This window comes from Cyanistes caeruleus, chromosome 12 (genome assembly GCF_971803275.1).
Source record: "Cyanistes caeruleus chromosome 12, bCyaCae1.hap1.1, whole genome shotgun sequence".
Taxonomy (NCBI): Eukaryota; Metazoa; Chordata; class Aves; order Passeriformes; family Paridae; genus Cyanistes; species Cyanistes caeruleus.
The window spans coordinates 17,304,248-17,316,153 of NC_141712.1; the positions used below are offsets into that span (position 1 = coordinate 17,304,248).

At 37.9% G+C, this 11,906-nt stretch overlaps 1 protein-coding gene across 2 annotated transcripts in view; it reads left to right on the forward strand.

Moving 5' to 3' along the window:
• Positions 1-10,769, forward strand: part of BCO1 (beta-carotene oxygenase 1) — a 61,839-nt gene extending 51,070 nt beyond the window's left edge. For both annotated transcript variants that reach the window (XM_086847565.1, XM_023934533.2), the window contains exons 6-13: positions 488-635; positions 1,502-1,649; positions 2,591-2,811; positions 3,673-3,930; positions 5,025-5,127; positions 5,729-5,823; positions 7,298-7,409; positions 7,586-10,769. In XM_086847565.1, coding sequence (XP_086703691.1) covers positions 488-635; positions 1,502-1,649; positions 2,591-2,811; positions 3,673-3,930; positions 5,025-5,127; positions 5,729-5,823; positions 7,298-7,409; positions 7,586-7,758 — 1,258 coding nt within the window. In that variant the 3' untranslated portion in view covers positions 7,759-10,769. The remainder of the gene's footprint in view (positions 1-487; positions 636-1,501; positions 1,650-2,590; positions 2,812-3,672; positions 3,931-5,024; positions 5,128-5,728; positions 5,824-7,297; positions 7,410-7,585) is intronic.
• Positions 10,770-11,906: the final 1,137 nt, after the last annotated feature.

Here is an 11,906-nt window from a genome sequence, read left to right on the forward strand (position 1 = left end):
ATGAAATCACATACTGATAAAGAAAACTGTCAAGCCTATGTGAAGTTCAATCTTCTTTGAAATCATAGTTGTGATATGGAATAAGACTGGGATCAAAAATACTACATTGAGGAGTGTATGAATCCATCTATTTTATGAAGGCACACACTGAAAAACCTACCAGCATTTAAGTACCAGCATTTCCCAAGATAGGCACAGGAGAGTGTGTAATTAGCCCATCCTGATAAAACAGTGCATGTCCTTGAGCTGACAGCGGGAATGGGCCTGGATGCCCATTTGTGCGTGCAAAACCAGTTACTTGCATGTCCTTAACCTCAGTCAGGCCAAGGGCATCTCCTCTGTTTCCCACCCTTTCCAGGGAGCTGCCAGGAGTGGCACAGCAAGGAGAGGCAGCCCCAGGTCTGTGGCATGGCAGGGTCACTTGTGCTCCATGTGGGGGAAAGGCAGCTCCAGCTCCTTGGCTCTAATGGAATTTCCCTCTGGACAGGGCATTCTCCTATTTGTCTCACACCATTCCTGAGTTCACAGACAACTGTCTGATCAACATCATGAAAGCTGGGGATGATTTTTATGCTACTGGCGAGACTAACTTCATCAGGAAAATTAATCCACAGACTCTGGAGACACTGGAGAAGGTACAAACCACCATCTGTCACTCTGATTCCTTGTCTGCTGATGAAAAAATTTCAGACTGACTCATAAGGATCCTTTAACATGTACAACAGGATACAAAATACTTTTCTTCTACTGTTGTCTTACTTTTGAAATCATGGTAAAGTGAAATAGTGAAGATATCAAAAGATATCCTTTGAGAACTCCTGAGTTCAAATTTAAATCCTGATCAGTTTGGGAAAAACTGGGATTTGAGCGATTTCACTTGTACATAATCTGGGAAGGTTGCAGGAATAATAGCACAGTTACATGATTATTTTGGATGATTGCCATTATTATGTATCTGTAGTTATAAAATTATTTACATAATTTAAAAATCAGTAGGTCAGTTATATGACTACTTTTCAAGGACCTTATGTAAGATATTATTTAATTATTAAAATGAGAACTTGAGATATTGAAATATATACAAGGTGGTTTTTTTTCTAGCCCACACTACAGCTTGAGTACAATTTCCAGACTTTAGATAAAATAGAAGGTTTTTTTCTCCCACAGATTGCCAGATAGCGCTGTTAAATAAGGTGCTTTCAGGGTGAAATGTGAATTTGCAGAATAACTTGCTTGGCTAATCCACCCTGATGTTATGTGATTTCAATTGAGAGGTGGCTCTAATTCAGATTCTGTAACTTGTTTTAGCCTTGAATAAGGAAATAATTTGTATACCTACACAAGTAATTTGGTTTAATTATTTAAATTTCAAAATCATTTGCAAATGGGGTGCCAGTGTAAGGCTGCCAGGGCTAAAAATCTGGTGGTTTTGTGGTGTTAACTGAGATCAATTTTCATTCTCTTACACATCTCTCAAATCTCTTATTGTATCATTCTCCAGGTTGACTACAACAAATATGTAGCTGTAAATTTGGCAACTTCTCACCCACACTATGACAGTGCTGGAAATATTCTCAACATGGGCACTTCAATAGTTGATAAAGGGAAGACAAAATACCTTCTATTTAAGATTCCTTCCTCTGTACCAGGTAAAATATATCTGTTATTGGTATTTTATAGAAACTTGTTAGCAATTTCTTTTTTTCAAAGTGCAAGGGTGGTGATACAGCTGTTCTAGTAACCAATGATGTTCATTTTCTTAATTTCAACTTATTGTGAACTTCATATTAACTGCTTAGCCTGTCTGGGCGTGTGCTGTTACAAAGGCTTTTCTTGAGTGCTGTGTAAACAGGGTGTTTCAGTAGGAAGAACTTTACTTTTAAATGAAGACTCTTAAACAATTTTGTCTATAGGGCAGTACATATAATTTGAAGTTGTAAATTTTAATTTCTTTGTAAGTGAAAATTCTCTTGAAATGCTGATACTATGATTATGGGGAAGCATGATACCAAATAAAACCTAATATAGAGTTAATTCCTCTCTAACCTGGCCAATACTGGCCCTTGCTGAAATGCTGTCCATTATTCACAGAGCAGACCCCTCGCTCATTTTCTGTCTTTTTTGGTGTGTGTTGTTGAAAATCAGCTGCTATTTTGTTTCCTGTCCCCTCCTGAACAATCAAGAGGCCTCCCACAGCTGAAAGACCAGTTGGCAATTTCTAGCTGGGGCTCAAATTTGGAAACAGCTCCTTAGAAGTTAAAAAATACAGGGGCATTTGAACCCCTTTTTAAAGCTGCTTATTTAATTAAACATATTTCCCCTCCATGCTGGAACTTCTGAAGACAGTAATCAGTGGAATCAAATCCCAAGACAAGGGGGCTATGCCTGAATGGATCCAGCAGTGTGATCTCACTGTGTTGCTTCCTGCATACAAAGTTCTATGTTAATTATAAAGTTAACACTTTCTTAACAGGAAAACTCAAATAAAACTGAGAGGAACCAGTTCTTCCCTGCCTGGGAGAAATCCAAGCACAAGTTTGGAATGAAATTTATTAGAAATATGATATTAATTTTTATCATTTATCTTCAGAACAAGAAAAGAAGAAATCTTGTTTCAAGCACCTGGAAGTGGTTTGCTCCATCCCTTCTCGCTCTCTGCTCCACCCCAGCTACTACCACAGCTTTGGAATCACAGAGAATTACATTATCTTCATAGAGCAGCCCTTCAGACTGGATATTCTCAAAATGGCAACTGCTTACATCCGAGGTGTGAGCTGGGCTTCCTGCCTTGCCTTTAGTAAGGATGATAAGGTACTTTTCCTGCTGCTGAGCAATGGAGTCAGGCAGGCCAGTCACCTCTTCCACACTACTCTGTTTTTCATCTGGTTCATTTATTTCTGTAGTCACCCTTTCTTTTTCAGACCTTGACTTTCACATTGCACGGTTTTTTTAGAAGCTGTGTGTTTCAGCATACTGTCTCCCATATCCTGAAATTTCTCAATGTATTTATTTCTCAATAAACATCTGATGCTGATGCTCGTGAGAGAGATAGTTTGGCATTGCTAGAAATACTGTGTGCTAGCACAGAAATTCCAATCTGCCCTAGCATCTGAGACAGATCCAGTTGCTCCTGGTCCAAACAAAATTCTGTCTGTGGTGGGTGAGATCTGCTCCAGATGCATTGCACGTGCTGGAGAGCCAGACTAGTGGAAAAGTCTGCACTGAACAAAAGAAGAGTTTTTCACTGTGGAAACTGAGGGAAAAACTGTTTTCTGAGGCTCTTCTTTCCACATGCTCTGGGCATAAAAACATGTGACTTGCTGATGTATAGGGCACCAGCATCACAGAAACTCTCAACCAAGGCAGATTTATTTCACTTAAAAAGAGAGCAGGGCATCTTCCAGGTTTTTTTGGAAAACTCCAATCCTCATCCTATACCAAATAGTAATTTGCAACAGTAAAGTGAGCTTCAAGCTGTTCCACACTCATTTGGCTGCTGTGTTTTCTTCAGGTTGGAACCCCTTGTCTCCTAGCAGCAAATCCTGAGTTCTTAATATCTTTTAGCACAAATAGACAGTGATTCGAATGCTGATGGTTACTGTTAGAAAACAATTTTCTAAATAACTATTCTCTGAATCTGAATGGTTTTACATAATGTTTTCTCTCTTTCAGACTTGGTTTCACTTTATAGACAGGAAGACTAAAAAAGAAGTATCCACCAAGTTCTACACCGATGCTCTGGTGTTTTTTCACCATATAAATGCTTATGAAGAGGATGGCCACATAATTTTTGATATTATTGCCTATAAAGACAATAGCTTGTATGATATGTTTTATTTAAAAAACCTGGGTAAAGACTTTGAAGAGTGCACCAAACTTACCTCCATACCAACCTGCAGAAGATTTGTGGTTCCTCTGCAGTATGACAAGGTAAAAAGAAAATTACTTTTTAACCTGCTCTTTGATCAGTAATTTAAAATACCTCAGTGTGAATAATGGGTGTATTATTAGTTGCCAGCCCTTATGTGTAAATTTCTGATTCTGTGATACCCAAAGTGTGCAGGAGGTTTGGGTTTTGTATGTCCAGTGGGCAGTTGGACATGGTTGTGGGGATCCTGGTTCTGACACCATCCACTCTGAAGAACAGGGCTGTGAAGAACATGTCATTTTCTTCCCAATGAGATTATTTGTTAAATGCCATCAAACAATTAGAAGCAGATATACCCACCTGGATTTTAACTGCAAGGGCATGCACGAGGTTTTGCACAATCTGGAAGCCCATGTACAATACACGCATGCTCCCAGCTGTTGCAACGGTTCAATTAAAACTAGAAGATTTCCATTTCAGTGGGATATATAGCAAGAAGAGAAGAGATTTTATCTTTCAGTTTAATTTAAAGCATCACTTTACATCACTTTTTGCAGGGAAGATTTTATACTGCCCAGCAACTTGGGCAAGTTTCTGCCTGATACCTTTGGAATGGATATTACTTTTTCTTTCTACATCCTAGAACCTTGCTACTCTGTTCTTGTCTCAAAAACAGCTCTGCAACAATGACAAAGGATGTGTAGGATCACACCAGATGTTCTGTAATCTTAAGAATTCAGCAGTAGGATTTTACAGAGTATATTACACCTATTTTTGCACTTGATTTTTAGCAGGTGCAAAAACCTAACCTTGGTGACTTTCAGTGATAATTTGACATGCTGTTCCTTGAAACCCATCTTCATTTATTAAATTCTCAAATTTACGGTACTTCTGGACCACAGCCATGTGTATCTAAACATTTCTAAGAACTCAGTGTGACTTAAAATAATTATTCTATGTTATATTAAAATACTCTGAGTGCAACAAGATTTCTAATGAAAACACCTCAGAATCTAAAATGCCATAAGAAGGATCTTCTTGAAGCTTATTTGTTTAATCCCCAAATCATTAATATTAATATCAAACCTGATGAAAAATCTAACTTAGAAGCATATTTTTAGAGATCCATGACTTTTCCAGCATTTGTCTCTTTCAGGATGCTGTACTGGATTCTAATTTAGTCACACTTCCCTCTACTGCAACTGCTGTAAAGGAGAAAGATGGAAACATCTATTGCCAACCTGAAATACTATGTGAAGGTGAGACACATACTTTAAATATCTGATGCTACATCAGTTTTGTATTAATACAGGATTCCAAGTCCAATCTTGCAGCTATTAATATGGCTTGCAAATCCACTTGTTAAAAGTGTAATTTTAGTTAAATAAGTCTGTTATAAGTAGTACTTCAAGTTTAGCTGCATTTTATAAAGATTGCCTTTGAAAGAGGATTTTTAACCTTTTATCTGGGGATAATAACAGGAATATGTAAATACATAATTACCTAAGGTGAAAGTAATTTCTCACAATGATAGCCTCCAATTCTATCCCAGTTGTTCACGTTATGTATTTATAAAGAAAAAAAGCCCAAACCAGAAAAAACCTCATAAATTCCAGTCTAATGAATCCCTAAGAATGAAAAATTGTTGCCTTTTGAACTAACAGTCCTACCTTACTTATGTTAATACCCACCTCCAGATTCTTAGAAATTCAGACATTCCAAGTCTATACAACACCTTTATTACGTAGGTTCAAGGTTTTTTACAGGGCAAACCTTCCTGAAGATTGGTGCTTCTATATAGATGTACTTTTGAGGTTTTCCCTTGTCTTGTTCCTAAGTCTTGAACTTTATTTTATGCAGGGATAGAACTGCCTCGCATCAACTATGACTATAATGGCAAAAAATACAAATATGTCTTTGCCACAAAAGTCCAGTGGAGTCCAGTTCCTACAAAGGTATAATTAACATTTACAAAGTCAGTCTTTTCCCATTGGTGGGTCATTCACATGCAAAGAAACATGGAATTCCTAAATTCTTATAAGGATAAGTTCATATTGTACCATTTCCCTCATAAAGTATTCATAAGCTCAGGCTTCTTACTCCAGCTTTATATTTTGTGAAAGTATTTTGAATAGTTACAGAGACCCTCACTTTTCTGCTAAATTGGGCTGAACTTCCTGTGATGTGCCAGGAACAACAAAGGAGAGAGCAGGAAAAAGAAGTATTATTCACGTGTATATATTTAATATTTTAATATAATATGATGCCAGGAGACAGCCTGAAGTACAAATAGATTAAAATAAAAAGTATTTAGATTTAAATGTACAAGTATTATGACAAATTCACTCTCTACAGTTCTTGTTCTGTGACTACAAGGCACCACAAACTGAAGTCACTGTTGGTCCTTGCATAAAATTACCACAACTCATTAAAAAATAAAGCTGGATTTCTGCATGATGCAAGAAAATTTATTGCAGCACATCTGACAATAACTCAAACAAATCTGCAAGTTCATGATTTACAGTTTAGATAATCTCTGTTTGACTCAAAGATAATAAAAAAAAGCTCGTAGGAGGATCTTTTTCACATCAGGTGCAGTTTAATGAATGCAAACACAACAACCTAATCCTTAGGTAAAGTCTGTCAGTGAAAGTGCTGTCATCTTGGCTAGAAGACAGAATTCTTTCTAATTCTCTCAAGTAATTTGAATAGTTTCACTTTTATATAAACGTATTTTTTGGCCAAGTATCAAAATGGAAAAGAATAGAACTTCACCTCTATGGGTAGAGAAAAAGCCTTAATGGAATTGAACTGAAAATGCCAGGCATCCCCTCTGGCCATTGGTTTGGCCACTCAGTGGGATGAAAACCCACACTCTGTTCCTTCAGTAAACACCAGTATCTGCCTCACTGGTTTAATCTTTACACATCACTAGGAACATCCTTTCTTCTGGCATATGTACCCTACTGCAATAGAAGGCCGTGAGGAATATGGAAGTAGCAATAAAAGGAAAAAGAACTCACAGGATTAGAAAGTGGCAAGTTTAAATCCTGTTTTCGGCTTTACTACTGAATCTCAGTGAATTAGAACAAGTCTCTTAAATATTCTATATCTTGGACTCTCTGCAGTGAGGGGTCTTACTTACAGTGAAGGGTCTCTTGTGACCTGTTAGCATTTGAGAATAAACACCCGTAAATGAAAGGTGCATTTATAATCTAATGAAATGAAATTAAAAGAACATTGTGTGATTATGCAGCCATAAAATGTGACTCCAAAATTTAACATTTTCCAGGTGTTTTTTATTGTGATGATACCTGCCTTAACTCTTAGAATTGGTTCCCTCTGCCAGGAATCTGTTCATGTAGTACCTTTGAAAAAAGCCACTGTCAGGGTCTCTGACATTTTTCTTTTCTTGTCACAACCATTTAGATTGCAAAATTTAACACCCAGACAAAGGAAATGGTCCACTGGGGACAGGATGACTGCTGGCCATCCGAGCCTGTTTTTGTTCCCAGCCCTGATGCAAAAGAAGAGGATGATGGTAAAATAATGACAATGTTCTGAAAGCTGGGGTTACATGAGTTTTGTATTAAATCTTGCAAGTTTCAATATTCTTAGTCAAGAAAGTTGGGTTGATGCTTCCACTTTGAGATGGGGTTATCTTTTCTGCTTAGTGAAACTTTTATATGTTTCTAATTCCTCATTTGTATGTCACAGGGGTTGTTCTGACTTGTGTTGTGAAGACTGATCCAAAGGATCCACCCTTCCTACTTATCTTGGATGCTAAAACATTCACAGAGCTGGGTCGAGCCACAGTAAATGTGGAAATGCATATGGACCTGCATGGAATGTTTATACCACAGCAAGACAAGAAAACTGAGACTGAGTAAAATCTATTTGTTGTATTACACAGATGACATAACCTTCTACTGAATGTGAGATAATATCCTTCAGGAACAGCCTTTTCTTATGATAAGAAATGATATCTTAAGATAAGAATTATAATTATAACCTCCTCAATATCTACATATAATCTCTTAAAAGAGAGAGAAATTACTTTATTACAAATTATTGCATTCACAGCTGGTATATCACTATTCCAAAATAATAATTATCAATATGAAGTGCTAATGTTAAATTCAGCTTGTAGGGCAAGGAATAGGAGACAAAGGTAACAAGAAATATTTTATTTGAGGAGAACAAAGCTTTCTGAGAAAATGAAGTACTGTATTCATAGGGTGAGACATGACATGAGTCACACATGCCTGCAGGTCATGTAACTTCCATTGGCTGTTGCAAGACTGCAGCTGACAATGAGAGTTTTCTCCTGCCAGAAAACCTCATGTTAAACTATCTACCATGATACCAATAACTCATGGCAATGTATTCTCTTGGTGCTTGATTTCTTAAACTCTACCATAACCAAAGTATTATGCTGAGGTGCTACATTTTTCTTATCCAGTACCTTACCTCCCCCCACCCCGCTTTTCTAATAATTTCATGGTGTATTTTTTGCTTTTATGTTGACAAAACCAAGTAACTTTATTGAAATAGAGTACATGGTTATATGTAGCATTCAATTATACTTTAGTGACATTCAATCTTAAGCAGTTTGTATTTAAGTCTGTTTTCCTTGGGCAAGATATCTTCCATGGCATTTCATGTAATTAGATGATTACATTGTGTAAAAGATAAGAATTGTAGTATTTGCTATTGCCACTAGTTTCTGTTAATAGCAGTATGTATGTGAATGAGGGCAGTGTATTTCTAGCAAAACTCATACACACATGTGCAACAAATAGTTTAGGGAAAGAGTGGAAGATCTAATTTAGGCCTCATCTGAACCCCACAGTAGTTTAAACTAGAAGCAGTTATTGCCATAACTAAGCATTTGCCTTATGTTTGCTTAGGAACATCCATGTTCTCACCTGTGTTTATCCTTGCCTGTACCAGATGCTTCTTAATGAAAGTGAACAACTACTCACAGTCACAATTAAAAAGCACATTTCAACATAAAGTTCAAGTGCCAAGCACAGTGTGACTGGCTGTATTACAGAAATGGCATTTCTTACCCCCCTGAATATATTCCTGATTTGAGATATTGACTTTTCTTTAAATGAGACCTTTTTTGCTTTCAGTTGTATTTTCTCATTGTAGATTTCTTTGCTATTGGAGGCATCTTTACTGATGGAGAAAATCAGGTGCACATCCATCCATTCTGGGTGTTCATCTGGTCTGTCTCTATCACCACACAACTCAGGTACCTCTCACTTCGACACACACATTCCCTCAGTGCCTGTGCTGCTCACAGAGCTTCACAGGGAAGAAACAGGATGAAATTGTTGCCATTTACTACCTCCCCACCACATGAGAATCTGTGTTTGGTGACCTGTTTGTGATTACCTGATGTGTTTGTGGCACAGGAGCAGGAACTGAACCAACATCATCCATAGTTCCTGTCTGCTATGTAACAGCCAGACCTCTGTTCCTCTGCTTAAGTCTTTGCACTTTGTTAGGACATACAGGCTATTTTTAATGTGAAAAAACGCCAACACTGTGATCAGATCTAGTTAAAATATGCAGGTTTGGGCATTCAAATGTTTACATGTTCCATAAAATGGAAATAAACACTTCAGTAAGGTGTGTCTGCACAAGTAGTCACTTTTAATGTTTTCAAGGCATATTAGCATTAGTATTTGATAGAACTTTATCTTCGAAAGAAAAAATTAATTCCATGTTTGTAAAGAATATGGAACCACTACTGGAAGAGAAGACTGACTCATGATATTGGCAAAAGACATCAGCTCTGGGTTGTTTCTTTTCATACGAAAATGTTTGGATTTAACAAATGTCCACAAGTACATTTCTAGAATTACAAGGTGGCAATGAATCTAACGTCTAACCATTGTTACAGATTTTCTTCTAAGAGTTTGTCTCCAGAATTTCTTCTGTAGTACTCACAGGGTTGTTTTTGGATGACAATGGGTTTGGATACAGGAGTTTCTTAACTTCTGAGGAGATAATTTTTACTGGTAGAGATGATAGGATAAGGGATACATTCATCATAAAAACAACCTGTAGTCTAAGAAAGCAAATGTGTTATTTACATTAATGCAGAAATAATGCAGAGAACAAATGATAAGATCTTGTCTTGGGTATGATTTTTTAAATGAGATGTGCCATATTCCCTTGGTCAGTACTACACAGGATTTGATTAGCATTAAGTTTATAGTTAACCTAAGGAGAAAAACAGTGATGTAAATCCGCATTTGCTAATCCCAGTATCCTCCCGCAGCAGAGACAATAGAAATAAAGCCATACAGCTAATCACAAATTTGTTAGAGAATGTTTTTAGTGGCTGAAATAACAATCTGATGAAACATTTACCCTGAATATGGTAACACACTATCATTTCTAGGCTGACAGAAGCAAGGGGAAATGCAGATATGCTTTGCCAAGTGGCTGCAAGGCTCATAGGGTTTTTTTTGATGTGGTAACATGGCATGTGGTAATGTCATTTGGTTTGCTTCTGACACCCTTCACTGTGGATGAAATCTCAAGGGCCAGAAAGATTTGATTATTCCTTTGCACCAATTTAAGTCATAAATTAGCCTGACAAAATTTATGGAATTATTATAATGATGGCTTAACACAAATCTAGATGTAGTGACTGCAAATAAAAAATGGTAAAGATAAGTATCTCCATTAAAGAAAAAACCATAGTTGAGTGAGAGAATCATGCCACGGGTATGCATACATATAATTAATTATTGCAGAGATGCTACAAATGGACCTTGATAGAGTGGTTTGTTGCTGTTTTGGTTTGGGGTTGGTTTTGTTTGGTTTTTTTTTTTGTTAATCATTTCATTAAATTGAACAAATAACAAGGTATAACAATGAATTTGTTCTCTGGAACTGGATATTATCTGTTACACCTCGTCCCATTGCCCCACATAGGCAGCAGGAGGAAGCAAAACAGTGTTTACAAGGAGGTGTTAAAAACCAGAAATGTGACAATGTTTTCCTCTGTAACAACCTGTGCAGGTGGCAGAGAAATACACCGGTGTCTGTTCAATAACCAGGCCACTCAATGACAGCTTTTGCAATAATTTAAACCACTGCTCCCTTGGGTCTGCAATTACCTGACTATTAATGACAAGCAAAATACATCTTCCCCTGCAGCCAAGGAGCAGTGTGCTCTCTACCTTCATTACCCTCAAAGAGAGCTGAGAATGTGTCCTCTGGATCCTCAACCAACACCTGACATCCTGGATAATTACAGCCAAGCAAGACAGAGTGGCCTTCTAATCTTTGTAAATGGCTATGTACGACAACAAGTGTTGCAGAGCCGCTGGTGTTTCCTGCACACTGCTGTGGGGTTGGGCCTCTGTCCTACTTCCTCTGCTTCTAAAACTCTTGTTCAGAGCTGCACAACAAACCTGCAGCACAGTGCTCCTCCCTGTGAGCCCTCTCCAGTCAGGGAGCACTTCAGCAAGGGTTCAGCTGTAAAGCCTGGCTCCAACAGGGCTGAGCACGCTCTTCACCTGGGTGCAGGGTTTGGACTGCTGGCTGATGTGTGAGGATGTCCCAGCTGCAGTCCCCATCTGCAGAACAAACCAGCATTGTGTCCAGCTTGGAAAGAACAAGGCTGCCTTTGTGAAGGCATTATTTTCTCCTCCCTACAGGGTCACTTCCAGATACCCTAATTAATTTTCCAAGTAGGTAATTCTCTTACTTTTCCTTGTGCCTACACCCCTAACATTCACCTCCAGCTCATGTAAGGGAACAAATAAATAAATAAATTCTAAAAGGCCAATTTTACAGGAGGATCAATTAGATTGGAAAAGACCTCTGTGATCATCGAGTCCAACCTGTGACCAAACACCACCGTGTCACCAAGGCCACGGCACCGAGTGCCACTTCCAGGCTTTTCCTTAAACATCTCCACGGATGGTGATTTCACCATTTCCCTGGGCAGCCCGTTCCGATGTCTGATTACCCTTTTTGGGAAGAAATTTCTCCCAATGTCCAACCCAAA